Source organism: Solanum dulcamara, chromosome 3, assembly GCF_947179165.1.
Source record: "Solanum dulcamara chromosome 3, daSolDulc1.2, whole genome shotgun sequence".
NCBI classification, from domain to species: Eukaryota; Viridiplantae; Streptophyta; class Magnoliopsida; order Solanales; family Solanaceae; genus Solanum; species Solanum dulcamara.
Genome location: NC_077239.1, coordinates 76,442,015 through 76,463,034, shown reverse-complemented (window position 1 = coordinate 76,463,034; position 21,020 = coordinate 76,442,015). Strand labels below are relative to the sequence as shown.

General features: G+C 32.4%; 3 protein-coding genes across 4 annotated transcripts; 1 reads left to right on the top strand and 2 right to left on the bottom strand.

Annotated features, from left to right (window-relative positions):
• Window positions 1-7,815: 7,815 nt before the first annotated feature.
• LOC129883024 (proteasome subunit beta type-2-B) lies at window positions 7,816-12,692 on the top strand. Its single transcript, XM_055957561.1, has 3 exons — window positions 7,816-8,099; window positions 8,185-8,308; window positions 12,188-12,692. Exons 1-3 carry the CDS (start codon window positions 7,942-7,944, stop codon window positions 12,518-12,520), a joined length of 615 nt encoding a protein of 204 aa, XP_055813536.1. The 5' UTR covers window positions 7,816-7,941; the 3' UTR covers window positions 12,521-12,692.
• Window positions 12,693-13,885: 1,193 nt separating this feature from the next.
• On the bottom strand, window positions 13,886-16,648 carry LOC129881824 (non-specific lipid transfer protein GPI-anchored 25). Of its 2 annotated transcripts, none has more exons than XM_055955931.1 (4): window positions 16,158-16,648; window positions 14,843-14,878; window positions 14,670-14,753; window positions 13,886-14,396 (listed from the first exon to the last, which is right to left on the bottom strand). In XM_055955931.1, the coding sequence occupies exons 1-4, from the start codon at window positions 16,537-16,539 to the stop codon at window positions 14,188-14,190; spliced, it is 711 nt and encodes a 236-aa protein (XP_055811906.1). In that variant the 5' UTR covers window positions 16,540-16,648; the 3' UTR covers window positions 13,886-14,187. The 2 variants fall into 2 exon arrangements, with proteins under 2 accessions (XP_055811906.1, XP_055811907.1); XM_055955932.1 differs by having other exon boundaries at window positions 13,896-14,396; window positions 14,670-14,750; window positions 16,158-16,647.
• A 2,867-nt stretch (window positions 16,649-19,515) lies between these two features.
• LOC129881823 (non-specific lipid transfer protein GPI-anchored 21-like) lies at window positions 19,516-20,855 on the bottom strand. The gene is made up of 4 exons (XM_055955930.1): window positions 20,425-20,855; window positions 20,240-20,266; window positions 20,037-20,111; window positions 19,516-19,951 (listed from the first exon to the last, which is right to left on the bottom strand). Exons 1-4 carry the CDS (start codon window positions 20,762-20,764, stop codon window positions 19,680-19,682), a joined length of 714 nt encoding a protein of 237 aa, XP_055811905.1. The 5' UTR covers window positions 20,765-20,855; the 3' UTR covers window positions 19,516-19,679.
• Between the last annotated feature and the right edge of the window lie 165 nt (window positions 20,856-21,020).

Here is a 21,020-nt window from a genome sequence, read left to right as displayed (position 1 = left end):
TTTGATGTAATTACTCTTTTATATATCATATATAATCATAATAACTAATATTTAAATAAAAAATAATAATCATAATAATTAAAACTAATAATTGTTTAAGGTACTAAAAAATTATAAAAGAATAGTTAAAACTTAATAAGAGTTGGGTGAATTATGTTATGATTCATATTTTAGTTCATTTTAGCCAAATAGTTTTGTAAATTTACCTAAATTTCATAGTAATTCTTTCCAATTACACTATATTTCTACTCTTTTAAAAATTACCCGATATCCCTTTTTTTTGGTGGAATCTGGACACATCACGTATGTCCTGATACATCACGTAAAGTGATGTATCTGACCGATCAATCGTGTAAAGTGATGTATCCAACGTCCTGATACATCACGTAAATAATGTATCCGATCGATACATTGTGTAAAAAATATGATAAAATAAGTTGTATATTTAAATAATTTTTTCAATAATTTTTTAATCGATTATTAACCTGTTTGTTTATTAACTCAACCTATTTTGACTCATCTAATATTTGTATACCCTATAAAGCTAAAGCAATTACTAAGAGTTGTATGTAATAATAGCATATCTTTTGAAATACTACGAATATAGCCGATTTTATATCAATAATATAACAATTCAAAAAAATCAACATATAATAGTACTAGGCGAGCAAGAATGAAAGACGAATGAGAGAGGATGAATACATGTTGTATTCATTGTATCACGAATATAAAAATATAGAATACAAATTTAGTTTTTTTGAATATTTCGTATACAATTAATATAAAATACAAATCTCTCACTTATATTTGATTGGATACAATTGATACATAATACATTTGACAGAGAAGATTAATGCATATTATATTTGTATGAATACAAATATAGTTGATACAAAACATAAATATAATTTTTCGAATACAATTGATATAAAATACAAATCTTTTACCTTTATTTGATTGAATACAATTGATACATAATACATTTGAATGTATTTCTTTTTATTAACAGGAAAGAGAGAAGGGGGGGGGGGGATTTTCTATAAAAACAATATATAGTGGTTTATTGTAATTTTTTAAACTATATCGTGTCCCTAAATATGTTGGCATTTTTGCCTTGTTCCACAATTTTTTCATATTCAAAGAACTTGCTATAAAAACAACATATAGTGGTTTATTGTAATTTTTTTAAACAATAATCGACTCTCATGTATATGTAATACTCTTTCCGTTCTTTTATAGTTGTCATAGTTTTCTATTTTTAAAGATTCAAATGATATAAATTTTGACTAACATCTTAAGATGTATTTTTTCATCATATTTAATATGAAAAAATTACTATTTATAGTACTTTTCATATAATTTTTTAATATCTAAATATTTATTTTAAAATATTAAATTAATGTGATCTAATCTAAATTTGAAAATTAGACAATAACTCACGAAAAACACAACATGACTACTAAAAAACAATGAAGAGAGTAATTCTTTAAAAATTGCCTATTTATGTTTTCTTCCTAATTTGCCACCTCTGGATGGAATTACATGAGAATAGATAACAATTGACTTGCTATTCGAGGATCCTCCTTAGACCTTAGTTAGACACCTATTTTTGTCGGAAAAATGCTGAAAAGAGTCAATTATTTAGTTATTTCGAGAATTATTTCTCAATTTTTCCAATTGATCTGTAATCATATTAGTCTCCCTTAGACTATGAAAAGCTTTAGCATACATTAACATGTTTTATTATTTGTTGAATCTTCTTTTTTATTATTTAAGTTTTCAGAAACCCAATTAAATTACTTTATAATCGATTTTTTCTTGGCATTTTCATTTTAATCTCTTTTTTTTTGCAGTAAATAATATGTATACTATCCCATCACCCGACGCTATTATTATCGGTAATATCACCCAAGTTGGAGTGGCTGCTTGAGAAAAAAAGAATATAAATATTTAATGTAATAGTATTAATTGAGGAAAGAATAATGAGAAATGTGTCATGTTTGCAAATTTGGATTTGTTTATTTCGTTACAAATATAATTTCTCTTCTTTATTAGAGACGGACTTAAAATTTTGAATGATAAATTTTACGTGTATTTATTTATAATATATGTTTTATGGCAATTATCTAAAAATATTTTGGAGAGAAGGCTGATTATCCAAACAAGTAGAATCAATAGTTTAGTATTTATAGTCTTTTACCTCTGCACAAAAAAAATGATAAGAGTATTTTGGAATCCAACAGAAAAACATCTAATTTTGTTTAGCTTCCTTTACTATTATTCCATACTTAACGGTGATACAATTCTAAAAATAGCTTAAATACAACATATTTCTTATATAAAAGGACTAAAACGTACATTTTGATTAATAAATAAGAATGGGAAGAAGACTATGACAATTAAAAAAAGGAACAAAGTGAGTAATAAATAAGAAAGAGAGAAGAGTTGATGTTGAAATCGACCCCAGATGCAAAAGCTAAGAAGGAAAAAAGACATTAATATCACTTTTGATCTTTTAATTATTGATATAATTTTATTTTAATTTTTATGATATCTGATTAAGTATATTTAATTTTTAAAATATTAAATATGAACTTTTAATTCCTTTGTTTATGAATATTTTAATCGTTTCCCGCTTAGTTATTCATGTGTAATGTTAAGGCCCGTATCATCCATATTAATTCGGGTGACATATATAATTCTAAAAGTACATATTTCTTACATAAAAGAACTAAAACACACATTTTGATTTATTGAAGGGTAAATCATACCTAATCAAATATCACAAGGACCAAAATAAAAATATACTCATAATTTAAGGACAAAAATGCTATTATCCCAAAAAATGTTGGTCATTTTCTACGGAGATTAAAGAACTTTAACCAAAACAAGGGACTAATAATAATTGATGTTTACTTGTTTTAGGAGTTGTTTGATAGGGTGTATAAAAATAATGTTGAATTAAGTGATTAGAAATGCTTGCATTAGAAATGCCGATATTAGTTAGGCAAAAAATTATTTCTTATACATTATTTGGTTTGATATTAAAAATATTATGCATTACATAGTTTTTTTACAAAATATCTTCCACAAATATAGTGAAATAGATGTAGAAAATGTTTTGAAAGGCAATTGTGACATTGTGTCTTCAACCATGTTAAAGCATGCTTTAAAATCTTGGCATTACTATAATATCATTAATTTCTTTTTATTAATAATATACACTTCAATACACAATAAGCTGAAAAAATGTATTACATAAACTAATACATATATTATTTTTTCTAATACACTTTAACAAACAATCCCAAATTATTTTCATAAATGCTAACTTCAAACTAGTTGACCCAAAAGTAAAACTGGAAATTAAAGCAATAATGACAATATACCCCCTACTTATATTGGGCGTTGATTTGACTCAAAAATAACATTTTTTACTTATGAGTTAGTTATGTCTTCTCTTCCATTATTTTACTCAAATCAACATTAATGACAAGATATCCCCTATTTAATCTTGCAAATCCATAATATATCAAATTAGATTACCCATGAAACTTTTGGTCCCATCTTTTCTGTATCTAGCATCTATAAAAAGTCAATCATTTAACATAAAAAAAAAGTATCAAAGCTAGTTATCTTATTCATATTAGTCCATTCTTCAATCTCTAATTAAGAATGAAAAATATCAACATCACAACTCCGATCTTCCTGATATTCCTTTATCTATTTTCAGGTAATTCAATTCTTTTCAAATTTTAAAATACAAATAAGTGCATTGAGTTAATCCCACAACCCAAAGGTGGATCTACAATTTGCTTACATATATACATAATTGATATTTTTTTATTATATTGTTGTTAAAAATTCTAAATATCCTTCTATCGGAATTCAAGTTATAACAGTTACACCATCAATCTATTTTAACCAGTGATAAAGTTCGATTCTTGAATCTGATTGATCCTTTTTGAAATTACATCCTAGCCTTAATTTGATCTAACTCAAATTATTCTGCTTCTTTGGTTGTTAAAGTAGCTAGCTCGATTTTTATTTTTAATATTATATAATTTTCATATAACTTTTGCGACAATAAAACGTACGTACTAGCTCTAGCTCAACTAGTAGTATCATTTTTTATAAGGTTATCAATTAGTGATGTTTATTAATTTGAGATCGATACAGGGAGGGTAGTGGATGGATGCGGAGTAGAAGCAATAACAGGGGGTTGTCCAAACGTAACGGCATGCATTGAAACATGTCGGCCATGTTATCGAGATGTTGGAACAGTGACGGCAGGGTGTTTAAAGCCAGACCCTTCTATGGCCATACCATACTGGCGTTGCCGATGTGAAATGGCTCATGGAGCACCTTGTCCACCGCGTGGTGAACCTCATTGTCCCAAAGATCCTCCATATGCTCTTTAATTACTACGACTCTCTATTATATATGTGTTTGAAATATTTGGATATGTATCGTCTATGATCAATAGATATATAATGAACAATTTCGTTAAGTGATTCCTCCCTCGGACAAAATCCAATTATTTGTAGTTTCTTTAGTAGGTGCATAGGGTGTTTGGACAAGATTTTGGTTAAAATTGAAAAAAATAAATTGTTAATCAAGTTTTTTTGTTTTTTTTTGGTTTCTCATCGGGTGTTCACAACCCGTGGAATCCTGACTAAATTCAGATCGCGCACTGCAGGGTACATTCGGAGCTGGCGCTCCCAACAAGATTTTTTCTATATCCATGGCTTGAACCCGAGACCTCTGATTAAGGGTAAAGTAATCCCACCACTGCACCAAAACTCATGCTGATAATTGTTAATCAAGTTGAAGTCAGAAAATTGAGTATTTGAAAGATGAAACAAGGTAATTGAAAGAAATAAAAAGATGAACACGAGAAGAAATCAAGAAAATCCAACATCTAATATATATAAAAATATTTTGATATTGTATATATAATATAATTTTCAACAAAAGGATTCGAATGGACCATTTCCACCATCCTAACTCCACACATGATTGATACATGATAGACGCGTGTATTGTTTTCACCAATAATAATAACTATCTTATGATTATATAATTATTTTTTCCGTCATTAATATCTAAAAAATCTCTAACAATAAATATGCAATGTTTTGACAAGAAATTAAAAATCAAAATATCATACTTTTACATTAAAAGGTCAACTATATCCTTCTATTTTTAGAAATGCTTTAAATAAACTTATCGTTATATTTTTAGATTAAATATACTCTTTCCGTTATATTTTTGGTCTAAATATATCCCTTTTATTATTTTTTGGAATAAATTTACCCTTAATTTTAACAGTACGACACATATCAAGTTCAGAATCAAATGACTCACCCCAGTTTTAATTTTTTGGACTCTTTTACAAATCTATCCGTTTAACCCAAAACATATTAAGGAAAAGTACTTGGAAAGACAATCCTTAAGAGTTAATTATATAATAGTACTTTTTAAACATTACATTCCATAAGATTTACTGAAATTAAGCTTTGTATCTAATAATTCCAGTTTTATCTAATAATTATAGGTCCTTCACTTCATGAACATTAAGGGTCTATTTGAAAAGCCACCTGGTAATTAAAATTAGTGTAATTATTGTGGTAATAATTACTAGCCTAGTAATTATATAGTTTAGTAATTACGATGACCTATTTGTTTGACACAATGTAATTTCAGTGTAATTATAATTATTTTATTTGGTTGCACAAGTGTAATTACAAGATTATATTAGATTTTAAAAACAAAAGTTAATTATCTAAAATTAAAAATTTATATTAGATAAATAAAAGAATTTATAAATAATATTAAATTAAATATTTAAGATATATATTGTCTTTTGAAAATATATGAATTAGTAAACATATGTTCTTAACTAATATTATAAAAAATCAATTTATATTTTTCAAATTAATATGTTTTAATTAAATTAATCATAAAAACTAAAAATACAAGATTTATACGAACATCATAAAATACATGTTTGACAAAAATATTAAATATCATAAATATAATATCATATTAAAGTTATTAAAATAATTGACACAGAGATAATCTATCAATTCTAATTAAAAATAAATGGCTTGTAATATGAAATATCAAGTCAATACTACTAAAAGAAATGAAACTAAAAATATAACATAAGTTTTAAATCAAAATAAAAATTTAACATAATATTTTTATGTCAAATTTCAACATAACGTACATAAATATGATTTAAAAGAAAAAAATGTAAGTTTATAACTTTATTCAAAAATGAATTCAACTTTAATTTAAAAATTAGAATACTAATAAAATCATGCTAATGAAAAAAATAAACATAGAATAAATAAATAAAAAAAGATAATGTGAAGTAAATGTTGAGAATGAGAAGGAAATTGAAAATAAATATTATAAAATAAAATATATTTTTTATAAATATTAGAATATTAAAAATAAAAAGAATTTAAAATAATATAATTAAAAAAATAAATTAAAACGAAAAAAATAAAAATTGAAATAAAAGAAAGAAATTCAAAAGTAATCAATTTGTAATTATACCATGTATTTACTAGCAATTCACCCAATTACACCAAATTACAACCAAATAATTATTTAATTAACCAAACAGATAATTACATTCAATTACATCAAATTCAATGCTTTTCAAATAGATCCAAAACAAAAAACCACTTGCAACGTAACGGGCTGTTATCCATTGTATGCCTAATTACATGGAGTATATAATGGAGTAAAAAAAGAAAAGGTAGAAAACACAATATGGATAAATCAAAATCAACTTGGGAAAGTATTTTTTCGAAAAACATTATAACCAAAGAAATCTAAAGATCAATAATTGAGTTAATCATGTTATGAAAACAACAGAATCGATAAAATCCTTACGAACAGAACCCAAAATTCCCTCTGCCACATTTATATACTTCGTATTACATGTGTGGCAGTGTGGCTCATGTGATCTTGAGTTAAACTGGTGGATTTATAAGAGAATTGAGTGTTTAAAATTGAGAGTGGGTCATTTGATATGCGTGGCTTTATTAAAATTAAGGATAAATTTATTTTAAATATAATGAGATGATATATTTGTACCAAGAATATAACGAGAGAGATATATTTGATCCAAAAATCTTAGCTTGTGGGGGTTACTATTTTAGAAGTCCTTTAGTAAAAGTCCGTTACAATTGGATTGAGTTTGGTTTGATCAGTCCATTTTGATACCTCTATCAATGATATTGCATGAACAAAATTATTTCGAACAAATTATATAAAATGTCAGCATATAATGTTTATTTATCATGTTTTAATCCAATTTATTTAAATTACTTAAAATGGTCATTCAACACTATTTTTTCCCAAAAAAATGATTGTTGCGGTGCGTCTTCTTTTTCTGCTACTGTTGCTTGCCCTTCTTCTTCATCTGTTTTTTTTAAAAAATTTGAATACTGCAAACATGAACCATTTCGAACAAATTATATATTAAAATACTCAAAATATCAAGAAAATTTCACATCTAAAATTTGGAATTGTTTAGAGGAACTTTTGAGTTGATCGGAATTGAATAACCTGTTTATACTTCATGTATAGTTAAACTATATTCAACTTTTGAGTGTATTATAATCGGTGTAGAGATCATGTATATGTAAGCTATATTCAGTTTTTTGAGTGTATCCTAACGTATATTTTTTATATACATTATGTAAACTATGACTATTACCTTAAAATACATGGATGAAAGTGCAATTACCTTAAAATATGAAGAAAAAAGAAAATACTCAAACTTGTTCTGCAAGACGCCCTCGAAGCTCTTTATACTTTAGTAAACCAAAACTCAGAAAACTAAAAATCGGAGAAATCTCTGCAACTTTCTCGTAGAACAAGATCTGAAGGATCTATAGAACTTTCTAGAAGAAGAAGAAGATGGAGTGTGTATTCGGAATGGTCGGAAACGGTTTCTCACTGGTGGTGGCGGACTCATCCGCCGTACACAGTATACTGGTTCACAAATCCAATGAAGACAAAATCATGATTCTCGATTCTCACAAACTCATGGGAGCAAGCGGTGAAGCCGGAGACAGGTTTGGTTGCCGTAGATTCAGTAGTTATATTGTTCGATCTCTACGAACTTTTTTTTCTATGTTGAATTTTTGTGTGAATTTACAGAGCTCAGTTCACGGAGTATGTGCAGAAAAATGTGGCTTTGTATCAGTTCCGTAATGGTATTCCGTTGACTACGGCTGCTGCGGCTAATTTTACAAGAGGCGAGCTTGCTACTGCTTTGCGTAAGGTATTGGTTTTAGAATCTAGGGTTTTGATACTGTAGTTACATGATGATTTGAGCCTGTTTATTTTTTGGGTGCAATTTTAGGGTTTTAAATTTGTAGAAGTCCCAAAATGTCAAATTAGGGTTTGGCACTTCAACCAGTTGATTAATCAATTAATTAAGGATCAACTATACTTCAATCAAGTATGCATGAATTCCAAATTCGTCGGGGTCAGCTGAATGAATCCTTTGAAACCATTCCTCTCTATTCAGGCCCATTTCATTTTCATGGTTCTGTGAAGCTAGAATTTTTTCCAAGGTTCATGTATCTTGTATACTGATATTAATTTCTGTAACCTGACCAAGAAAGATCCCTGATTCGTAGAGTACTAGCTTAAGTGGAATTTAGTAATTTGAACAGAATGTAAAATTAAGCATCTTCCTCTTGTTTTCTATTAGCTTTGTTTGGAATAAAAATAAGAAAAATTGAGTGAGAACTGTAAGATTGTCTTGGCAAGTTCGGCATATGCTATTGCTCCTAGTAGTCTGCTCTATCTAATAGTGAGTCGCCATGGCATTCTGCATAATTATCAGCGCATGCTGTTGGTAATGGCAGGGGTTGTCGCTTCTGGTGCCATGTGCTTCTGTAGCATTTTCAAGTCTTGTTGTATTATCAACCTTGTTTTTCGAAGTGTGCTGCAGTACCAATTCTGTGTAGAATCACTTAATGTAGTTAAAATTCTCTCCTTTGGTGCACGTTTTGTTTCACTTAATGGGGTGTGAAGTGTTACAGAGCATTTTGTGCATGTTAAACCATTTTTACGGTGTATCTTTAACTAGATTTCGAGGCATGAACTTGTCTGTCTGCAAAATGTATACTTTCCTAAATGATAGTGATTGAATCAATCAACTAAGCTTCTGTTCCAAACTAATTGAGTTTGGTTATGAATTCTCTTCATTCATTTTCGTTTTGCTATATTGGGGACCATTTTGTTTCAATACTCAATAAATTGTCTATTAAGGAAAATATTAAGGGTTATCTGAAACTAGAGTTTCTGTAGAGCTCACACTTATTCCTGCCTTGACATACAAATCTTTTAGAGAACTAAAAAGATTTTTGTGCAAGTGTGAGACTTAGTGTAGGTTTAACAACAATTAAGTCTTAGTCCCGACTAATTGTTATCATTTTTTTTTCGAGAGTGAAATGATCCCAAATTGTTGGAACTAAGATGTGGCTGTTAAACTAATTGGGATCATCTACATAGATCACTTGCTTCGGTTAAATCCATAAGGATTTAGAGAGATTGTAACGAAATTGTAGGAGAACATCCCTCTATATGATTTTAGGTTTAGGTTCTCTTTTTGCACCTTCTGTGATCATTGTATCACTTATGCATACTGGTGCATTTGTTGGTTCACATAAAACGTGACCAAACTATACTCAAGTGATCTTTTCTCATTTTATCCTCTATATGTGCCACTTGAACCCTTTGAATCCCTCTTTCGGATGTGAATACTTTTAATCTTGTCTAATTTTGCCTAATCTTCCAATCCTCAAATATTTTGTCTTATCTTGTATGAAGCACATTCATCTTGTCATTTCTTTGTGAAATGGTAAGGGCTAATATTCACTTTCATTCAACATTGCTAGTCTTGCAACATTTGATATAATTCGCCTTCTCGTGTTAGTATGTATGTTCCTATTGCTTATCATTCCTGTAGGCCATAGGATATGCTGTAGCACTCCTGAGAAATTGAACTTAGATATCCAAATTGTTTTCATTTAGGCAGACACCATAACTCATGTTTATTTTCACTTCAATTTCATTTTTTTTGAACAATATAATAATTTGTGAACTAACAAAATTATAAAATGGTGCTAATGGATAGTGAGAAGCTAAAATGGAATGAGGTGCCTCCCATTTGATTCAAATCAGCCTTTTGGCCTCACCATATTCTTGCTAATCTCGCTGTTATGAAATATGATGAAAAGAATACTGGCGTGCTTCTGTTACACTAAAACCACTTGCTCTCTTTTTATGACTAGTATAAGCAGGGCTAGATATGTTGCCATACAGTTTGCAATGGTTCATGCACCACCACTTCAATCCTAATTACCCTTAGAACAAGCATCTAAATTAAGTTTAACGAGGGAGGGGGTTCGCTCCACCTGACTACTGTTAATGTGTATATTACTGTTGGAAATGAAGTCGTTAAGAATAGGCCAATTTGGAAATAAAATCGTTAAGAATAGGTCAATATAAAGAGGAAGGATGAATATGAGGAAGATGCGGGCAATTAGTCATTCGCTCACTTAAAAATCTTGAATTCTATCTCTTGATTGGAAAAAAAAGAAATCTTGAATGGGACCTGTTTAGAAAGAGAAGAATTACTTGTCAATCATTAGGGCATCTGCTAACCCACAATTTCTAGCAAAATACACACCGCTATCGTTTATATGTGCACATAAAAAGTACTTTAGCAAAGGAGAATAGTGGATTGCTAGATGTTACAAGAAAGTTCATTCTCTACCTATTCCTCTGATACATTAAGTTCACACTACTTTATGGAGAAGCAAACATAGTAATACTTTTTCCTGCTTTTATAGCCTTGAGGATACAAAGTCAGATTCATGCACCTTTAAAGCTTCAGCATTATCAAGAGTTTCGTCAATTTAATGAATAGTTGAAAGTTGATACACTTCAAGAGAAGAAAAAGAGAAGTTTTCAAGAGAAGAACTGTTTATGTGCACCCTATTTGTTGAACTTCTAGTCAAAATTTCTAGAATGCTCAAGCTAAGATACACCTATTGTTTAAAAATCAACAATAATACAATTATTAATGGGCAAATGAAAATAATAATGACTTTGAGGTTAGGTTGACTTGAGAAGAGAGCTTTTGGTTGAAGATACATGTTAGTCTTGCGTTTAGGCTGCAAAATGAAAAAGAAAGAAAAAGAGAAGGGAAACAATGTTGTATTAGGAAATACTAATTTATATGTCTCCTTCTATCCCTCCCACTTATGAGACAGTTTTGATTTGGTATAGAGATCTTATATACAAAGTAGTGAAGTCTGATAGGGTAGAAATCAAATAATAGATAAAGGGAGAAAAGTGGTAGCAAAGACACAGTTTCAACAGGCTCTCCTACTGAGGAACCTGGCTCCCCCGCTAGGCGAAATTACTAATCATATTTGAATGGGCAGCTTCTAATGGCTCCTTTAAGACAGCAAGAAGGGTACATTTACTAGAAGGAACTTTTGGCACAAATAGACTGCTTTCAGATTTTATTTTACAGGGTAAACTAGTGAATTGATAGTCTCACAAATGATATTACTTAATCTTTTGGTTACAGAGTAGAGAAGCAAAATAAAGCCGAGCCTTTGCAGAAGTTAAGCTGTAGATAGAAGAAAATGTGTGAGATTCTCATAGTTTGTCTATTGAGATATGATACTCGACAAACTGTAATGAACTGGTGAAATATTAAACATTAAATCCATCCACCGCTAAATGCTTCAGTTACTACGATCTGGTAATTATATGATGTACATGCTTGTAGGGTCCTCTTAAATACGTGCATTATTGATCTTTCTATCATCTCTCTTTATAAGCATATGATGAGTTGACAATGGAACCAAGGTGTCACACTTCTGTTTAACCATAACATTTGAAGTTTTTTAAAACAAAATGTAGAGTGCCCCTGCCATTTTTGTCCTTATGATTTACTTTGAATTCTTTGGTTTTGATTACTGACTACGGAGAGGTAGATGTTGGGGAAAGAAAATTTGCAGTCTGTTTTATCCTTGAAAAAATATCATTCTTTGAAGGGTTAGTTTTCTAAATTTTGATGTGCAATTTGGTTTTGTGGTACACATTGGTTAAACTGCAATGTTTTTTTTTGTAGAATCCATACATGGTGAACATTATCCTGGCTGGATATGACAAGGAGACAGGCCCTTCTCTATATTACATAGATTATATTGCTACTCTACACAAGGTGGATAAGACAGCATTTGGTTATGGCTCCTATTTCTCTCTCGCCATGATGGATAGGCACTACCGGAAGGACATGACAGTTGAAGAAGCTGTTGATTTGGCAGATAAGTGCATCATGGAGATCCGATCTAGGCTGGTTGTTGCCCCACCAAACTTTGTGATTAAAATTGTTGACAAGGATGGAGCTAGGGAATATGCTTGGCGCGAGTCTGTCAAAGATGCCCCGGTTTCCAACATCTGAATCTCTGCTTTTGTGTTATGTTTACTCTTTAAGCCTGTGAATCTCATGTTCCGGGAAAGAAACTTCAGTCATTGTAACTGCTGAAAAATCTGACACTATAAGCATTCACTGTTTGATCAATACACCCGTTGTGTTAAGGATTTTAGTTTTAATTATTTTCGAGATTCAGATAGATGGAAAGCTGGTGTTGTGAGACTTTCTTTTGTTTCAACCACCCCTTGTTTTATGCTGTTGCCAATTTGCTTCACCCCAAAAAAGAGTTTTGTTTGAGTGAGGCTGTTGGTTAAGCTGACTCGATTAAGCATGTGGTTGCGTTGGAGAATAAGTTTCAAGTGAGCTGTTTTGCATAAATTGTGAGTAATTAAAGGATACCCAACAATTCAAATTGAGAATACCTGCAGGTGATAATTGTTTTGGTTAACTAACCGAGTACTAACATGAGAAAAGAAATAGTCCTAGAGAAATTGACCTTGATCATGTTGCTTTATTTGGTGAATGAACAGAACATCTTTGCTCCACAGGAAGAGTATGTTAGAGTCCAAGCACGGTCCGTCTGCTTCTTTCAGGACATGCTATAGAGCGCAGATAGCATATTGTCTTCAACTTTAAGATACATATTCTTGATAGCATATTGTCTTCAACTTTAAGATACATATTCTTGATTGGAGAAAATGAGAATGTACCAAGTTCCAACACTAAGTTGAGTGAAAGAATAAGAAGTTCTCGATAATAATGGAATAAAACTTCATCAACGGGGAAAAGTAATACAAATGTTTGTCATATTGAAAATATATGCCATATAAAATTTATCTTCAAACGAACAGTTCGTCTCTTATTTATCTTTATCCACTTGAGGGGGTAAAAGATAATCTACAATACATACACATTTTACGTAGTATATATAATCCAAAATCAAAGACTTTTATCCCCAATTGTCGATGGAATGTCTTTTTTTTTTCTAACCCAAATATAGAAAAAACTATAAAAGAGAGCTTAAATAAGCCAAGACTCGAACTCAAGCTCCCAGAACTTTTAGAGTTGAAGCCGAGATCGTTTCTTGTGTGCAATAATTGTTGATGGACAAATATAATGCATTTTTAGCATAATCGCAACGATTCAGCAAAAAAGCCAACAGAACCTGTGAACTATATACCGAAATGACATCATGATCACTCACTAAGTGTTTCAATACTCAGTACCAACAAAGGCTTTATTGGTTGATCAGGCAACATCTGTTTTGTAGGAGTTCACTTTGAACCTCAGATCATCAACAGATAAATAAGATTATTACTCGGATTACATGCCAGAAAAATGCATTTTTGTATTTTTAGTTTCTTAAGCTCCAGAGTGGCGTACTTGTCAAATTGACATAACATGCTGACTGATTTTCTGGAAACGCTAATAATAGAAGGGGATTATAAGGTTTACTTGATGCTATAAGTGACTCCCCAATTACTCATATTGCACCTGGCATCGCTTTTCTTTCATAGGCTAAGAAGATTATGTGTGCATCAGAATTCAGATACTGAAGCAGTGGCATGTCAAACCACTACAGGATTTAACAAAGAATTCTTTTGCCAGTAGTTTTACGTCAATCCACAAAATTCTGATTTGACTTAATATCTTCCAATGGAACTGTCTGTTATGAAGCCATGAAAGAGACAATACTACCTAAGTTGGTGCTTGCAAGAGATATACAGGAAAATCGACATTGCAGAGACAACCCATAGACGGTAATTGCACATTATTTGTATGGCTGATGAACGTTTTGTTGTGGCTTGAGCATCAAGGGTAGGATTATCATCAACATTAGAGAACGGAGGTGATGTACTGCCTGATCCTGGTGGATCTCGTGGTGAAGGGTTATCATGATCACCTGCAATAGTGATGATTCATGTTTTTACTAGAAAATCAACTTCCCACCTTCAAAAGTTAATTCCCATGTTTTATTCCTCCCTTTTTTTGTCCATTAGAACTAGTATCGAAAGCTTCTAAGAACTGCAGTTTATGTGGCTTTGATTTACCAATTTTATAAATGTAATATGGAGATATAAATTTTATGTGGTAACAGGTATATTCATCAAAATGGAAGGGAACAATTGGAATGACAAAGTGATAAGCTTGAAGAAACAGAAGATAAGTAGCTTGCCTGGGTGTGGAGTGTGTGCTGGTCTAGGACTTGAGCTAGGGGGTGTAGGACGCCTTGGTCTTGGACTTGAACCCCTGTGATCTGCTAGAAATTCTCACACAAGAAGTGATCAGGAGATTCTGAATAAGTAGTATCACCAGTTTGGTCGTGGCAAAAGATCAAAGGAGAATTACCTGTTATTGATCTAAAAGGAGGCAGCATAGTTGAACCTGAGTCACGGAAAACTAGATAGTTAACGTAGAGAATATGCTGAATGAAATGGCTGATCTTTGAATTTATGACACGTATTACAGAACTCTTAAAAGTATATTGTGAAACACTTCATATATGTTAATGCCTAAAGGAGTCCATATAACATAAATGGTGACTGAAACTCAAGTTTCAAATTAGCAAATCACATGGGAAAAGAGAAAGAGGTTATGGTATTGGTGCTTGGAATAGTGCTCAGTTTAGAACTGTCATGTAACTACTGAAGATGGATTTACACACATATGGCTAAGTTGCATCTGTTTTAACGTACTGCAACTTTGAGATGTGGACATATTTACTCACAGCTGATGCATGCATTACAACAATAAATGTGTTATTACATGTAAAAGCTGTCTTAGTAATTAGGAGATTCAATGATAATTCGTGAAACTTCTTACTTTCACATCTGTAACAACGCCTACTAGAATTATCTTTCAAATCCGTAATAACTTGAAGCAAGATAGTATAATGTTATTTATACATACAGAATAATAAATTGATAGTAATAACATTTGCGCATATACACATAGAAGTTCTTCCGTTGTGTTCACTTGATGACAGCTATACGTGGCAGTCTGGCAGATTACTCAAAACCACAAATGGATGCATTAGCAATATGAACTATTCATAACACACAGTGAAATAAGCAGAAATTCAACTATCTCGCAACTTCATGGGAAGATTACCCCATTTTTGGTCAGTTTCAGCGAAATGCATCCTTATGTATGTAAAGAGCACATTTGAAAACTCTTACAAGACAAATTATATTACAGTCTAGATCTAAAAAGTAGAATCTAATCACAACGCCAAAAGCACCGTCATTTCCTCTTTGTAATAAAATTCAACTAATCCTGGCATAGGTAACTGAGTTCTCAATTGTTCCAATTTGTTTGGCTATTTTCATCTACCGAGATTTGACTAACTTTCAGAGCTAAATTGAATCATTTTTATGTAGAAACTACATGATTATGTAAGTTAGAATTCTCCTCATATCAAAATGGTTAAACATTCAATATACATTTTTAAGATATCGATTAAATCACAAGTAGCCTGAATATCTGAAACCGAAGCATCAAACACTTTGAAACAGAGCAACTAAATTCAAATCATATGCTCGATTAACAACATCTACTTTCGAGTAAATTGTTACTATCAGTTCACAATGAAATTTTTTCAATACATCTAGAAGATTCAATGCAGTCACAGGAAGATTATAGTATGAGTAATCGGAATCCAAACCTGAACAGAGAGACTCGAGAGATAGATTCTCCTCGCCTTCTTTCTCCTCCTCGGGACAAATAGAAGTTAGCGACAACAGCTTCATGGAACTGATAGGAAATCCAAGGATCTGAGGGTTGCGAACGAGGTAGCAAAGGCAAATCGCAGTATTATCAATAAATGCCGCCGCGAAGTTATCGCAACACTGAAACGGAGGCGAATCAGAGATATTGTTCGGTGGATCAGAAATGTATGGAAGGCATGGAGAGAACGCCACCAGTTCGTCTTCACAGCCGATTGTGCTTGAAGAAGACTCCGGTGGTGTTGACGGAAGTTCTGGTGGTTCCGGGAGTGTAACGGCGGCGAGTAGGAGAACTGAGACAAGAATCAGTACGTCTGCCATTGCTCTAGACAGAGAGAGAGAAACAGTAATTTTTTTGTGTTGTTGATGAGAGGATTGTTGAGTAACAGATTAGTGGAAACTAATTTATACTGATTCTGAAAGTTGGGTGGAGTTGTGAAGTCTGTTTTATGCATGGAAGAGAGTAGCGAATGGCGGGAAAAGGAGATTGTTTATTCCATATATGCCCTCTAAATTGTGGCAATTTACAGGACTCTTCACCTCGAAACTTCAAAAAGATAAAGATCGAAGCGAAGGAAAAACCTATATACATAATGAATATTATATCGACGATTCAAATCCGTAGTTTTTTTATTAAAAAAAATAGAAGAATTGGTGTAGTTCGTTTTTGTCCCAATTCATGGTCAGACCCGTATTTATATTTAGCTTTTGTTTTGTATAATTTTGATTATTTTTTCTATTTATTCCCTACATTCCAATTTTTTTTTGCTCATATTTGATTGTGAAAAGTTGAATTGAACTGAACTTAAACAAAACAAAAACGGATTATGCAATTGGTTCCATATTTTTTTTTAGACCCTTAGTTTGACATATAACATATGTGAATAGTCCTTTTAACAGAGATGACTCTTGTCTCTTGACAATTAAAAGCTCGTTAAAAGGGCAAAAGAATAGTTCAGTGCACAAAGCATCCCGCGTTAGCAACGTTTGGGGGAATTCAATTGGATCAGTATGAAAGATCTTTGAAATCCTTGATAGTCTGGAAAGGGAACGCGAATCTAGCCAAGGTATTCACGCTTGGATGGCGGCTCAAGATCAGCCTCATGAAAACCTTATATTCCCTGAGGAGGTGAACGTAGGCGCTTTAGGTGTGTGTTGACCATGCACTCTCGCTTCGTGTAATGTCGTAAATATGTATTCAGAGATAATGGCTATTCAGTTAGCTGCTGAAATCTGTGTGCATAAAGGCTTCACAAATGTGGTGATTGAGACTGATTCAACCATTGCTAGACTGATCATGATACAAGAGGTGTCTGCACCCTGGGCTGTTGATACAATAGTCAGGAAAGAACCGCGCTAGTCGGAATTTGGGGAAAGATAGAGAGCTCTCTAGGCTCTCCTGATCAAATTGAGAGTTCGCTTTGCCAGTCCATGAATATGCCGCACCCAGCAGTTCGAGGAGTTGGCCAGATACGGGTCGAAGCCCTACCTCGAAAAAGTCAGGACTTTTGGGCAGATTCCAGTTGGACGTTCCATGATTAAACCGACTAGCGGCACTTTCGAGATGCCCAAATTCTATTTGTTCTTCGCCGCTTTGGGTTGTGGGGCTTACTTCCTAGCCCCCAAGAATTTGAGTACCAAGAATTTGAACAAAAAGCGTATAAGGTTGATAAAAAACCATTATCAACAGAAATTGACGAGTTCTTCATTTCTAGATCTAATCGATACCTTATTTTATTGATTTAGTATCGTCTACTCGAATTAGATTCGAATGAGATGTAAAACAAGGCATGTGTTCATTTGTTGGCTTTCAAATACTCTATACGAGACAGGGTATATAGTACTATCAATTAATTTTCTATCGTGGATACATATGTATCCTTAAGATACTGAAACGGCGGATTTTTCATGCCTAGCTTTATGGGAAAGATCATATCTAGAGTAGATACCGAATCTCATTCCTTATCAATTTCATGGTTCATTCCAGTTTTATTCCAGGGGGCAGCTTTATAACAACAATCTAACTAATAAATAGTATGGTAGAAAGAAATAAATGAATCTTTCTACCATACTATCTATCTATTAGAATACTGCCGATTCTAGTCCACTCATTTCATTTAAGACATGAAATTGGAATCTTTTTCATTTTATTTCGTCAATTTTGGCTTGGATAGAAAAACAGACTAATCAACAATAATGCGCACACGTGAAAAGGCTTACCCCGCAGGCTGACTCTTCCAATCCAACTCGGCTGTAGGACGGCCGCCTATAGGTGGTAGGGTAGGGTGGGTGGTACCGCTCTGCGGCCAATCTTAAGCTAGCAAAAAACAAGACTGAGGTCGATAGGGGGTACTATTTGATCTACAAAAATCCAACCTGGAAACTTTCTCTCCCCCAGAAAACCCTCTATCTCCAAGCTGTTCCCAGAAGGAATTTCCGAGCTTTTGAAATAATAGCTGTGGCACTCTCTTTCTTCCATAGAGAGGGAACTTATCCTTAGACTTTTGGAGCTTTGGCTTTGGTTTGGACCTGTACTAGTCCGAGAAGTGAGAGCTTCTGTCTTATCACATTCATTTTCTTTCAATTCTATTTGAATTCTAGCTGGATAAATAGAAAGACTTTAGGTCAATCTAGTACCAATATATTTCTTTGTTCCATACTTGTTATATACTAGTCAATTAAATTAGTTAAATTGTTGTTCATATTGAAAGGAGTAGAGATTGATCTCTGCTTTGGTTATACTGATATAAGACCTTCAGAACAATACTTGCAACTTGTAAGATTTAAGATTTTTTTTACTTTTATGAGACCACTAGTTTTAGGCAAATGCTACCTTTTTGTTTGGTCAATTGTCATCCGCTAATCTTTCTTGCTTTCCAAACCAAAGCAGGGGAAGTTCAATTCATTTTGTTAAAAGCTAGCCTATGATAGGTAAAGCCAGAGGCAATGAAATAACAAGATGTCTCAACAACAACAACAATTTCAGGGAAGGTAGAATCAAGAATGTACTACGCGTACCTCTAGTATAAACTTAAAATATGAATTTCAAAACAAGCTTCAATAACCTGAATATGTGTCATGCTCTTGTTGCATACATCTGTTAAGTAAACTTCATTTTGGCCACTAAATTTGACACAGATAATTAATTCAAAATAGAAAGCAGTTGGATGAAATGTTGCAAATTATGCCAAGATCATTAATGAAATATGTAGAATAACATGATCCTTCATGATGGTTCCTCTGTCAATATATACCTCAAATTTGTAGAAAAAAACAACTGATAAGCAATCAAGATAATAAAGCAAATTGAAAAATATATATAGATTTCAAGACTCCCAAAAAATTTCAATATACTGACAGTACAAATTGATTACATTGAAACAACAAAAAATGTTTGCAACCTATCCACTAATGTATTCATCATACTCCAAACGATGTTCATATTTACTATAAGAATCAATTCAGTACAACTTCAGAACAATTGCTCCACAGGCTGCTAGAACAACAAATAGTGAAAGTCTCCGTGAATCCGGGGCAGAAGAAGGAGTCAAATTAGGCCTGAATCCTGAACTTGTATCAGGATTTCCAGAACCGTCATCTGTTATAGATGGCGGTGAAAATCCATTGTAAGGATTTCCTAATCCGCCGCCTGATGGAGTTGGTGGTGTTAAACCTGGTGTTGTATCACCTGCTGGTCCCAAAGGAGGATTGAATGGTTCAGGAACATCATCACCTAACATTAATTTATATGAACCAAATCAGACCTAATAATTCATCAAGTTTAACTAAATTCGCGAGAAATGTTAAAAATGAATTACCGTCAGGACTAGGAGCTTGAGGTGGTCTAGGATTCCGAAATCGTGGAGATCCTGATGGTGCTAAGGCAGCTGGACCTGTCACACCAATATAAATTTTTTTAGACCAAAGTTTTTGTAGTTAAAAGACGATTTTGATTATTTTTTTTCGTCGTATTAGTTGGAAAAACAGGTGCAAGATTATATAAATTGAGTTGTTTTGGTACCTGGAGCTGGAAGAGGGGTAGAAGAACCTGCAATACAAGAAATTGAAAACAGAATTAGTTACCAAATCATACTACTCGACTGCCAAATGACGCTTATACCCCTTAGGGAACGTGCACTCGAGCTACAAGTCATGGGTGTTATCGTCATTTTAGCAGCTAAATATTGGTAAAATGTTTGATTTTACCTTTGCATTCAATGGGAACACTATCTTTGTTACAAGCTTTGGGGAGGGAAATCGCGACATTTCTGTTTGGTACTTTAAAAGGAACATTTCCAGTAACAATAAGGCAGAGACAATCTTTGCCACTGGCTGTAAGTTCCTTAAGAGATTGACAACAAGCTGAAGTTGGTGAACCTGAACCGTTATTGCTCATGAAGTTTATACAAGGGCTAAAGCTACGTAGCATCGCGCTACTACATGCTGTACTAATTTGCCCCCTAACTTGTATCCCAAAAATCATCAACACAGCGGCTAAAAATGGTACCAATCGCCGAAAATCCTTCAAGAATTTGAATCCTTCCATTAGGGATTTTTATTTTTTTTGAGATTTTAAAGAATAGTAATGTGGAAGAAAGTGATTTTGGTTATGGGAGAATGATTACATGAAGGGTATTTTATAGAAGATCAGTGAGGATTAAGAAGAAAATGGACGGAAGAAAATATAAAAAGTCCAAAAGTGCTATTGAAGCTCAACTACCTTTAACTAACTATATATCAAACAGAGTATTTAGGTGACCTTGAAAGTTTTATTTTCTTTGTATGAGTTTTGACTTTTTTTG

Excerpts from the sequence above, each read along its gene's own strand:
- LOC129881823 (XM_055955930.1), bottom strand. The coding sequence starts at position 20,764 with ATGGAAGGATTCAAATTCTTGAAGGATTTTCGGCGATTGGTACCATTT. Across the intron at positions 20,267-20,424 it reads TGTTCCCATTGAATGCAAAG|GTTCTTCTACCCCTCTTCCA; the intron begins GTAAAATCAAAC and ends CTTGTATTGCAG. Across the intron at positions 19,952-20,036 it reads TCAAGCTCCTAGTCCTGACG|GTGATGATGTTCCTGAACCA; the intron begins GTAATTCATTTT and ends AATTAATGTTAG.
- LOC129881824 (XM_055955931.1), bottom strand. The coding sequence starts at position 16,539 with ATGGCAGACGTACTGATTCTTGTCTCAGTTCTCCTACTCGCCGCCGTT. Across the intron at positions 14,879-16,157 it reads TCTCGAGTCTCTCTGTTCAG|GTTCAACTATGCTGCCTCCT; the intron begins GTTTGGATTCCG and ends TCCGTGACTCAG. Across the intron at positions 14,754-14,842 it reads TCCTTTTAGATCAATAACAG|CAGATCACAGGGGTTCAAGT; the intron begins GTAATTCTCCTT and ends GAGAATTTCTAG.
- LOC129883024 (XM_055957561.1), top strand. The coding sequence starts at position 7,942 with ATGGAGTGTGTATTCGGAATGGTCGGAAACGGTTTCTCACTGGTGGTG. Across the intron at positions 8,100-8,184 it reads AGCGGTGAAGCCGGAGACAG|AGCTCAGTTCACGGAGTATG; the intron begins GTTTGGTTGCCG and ends GTGAATTTACAG. Across the intron at positions 8,309-12,187 it reads TTGCTACTGCTTTGCGTAAG|AATCCATACATGGTGAACAT; the intron begins GTATTGGTTTTA and ends TTTTTTTTGTAG.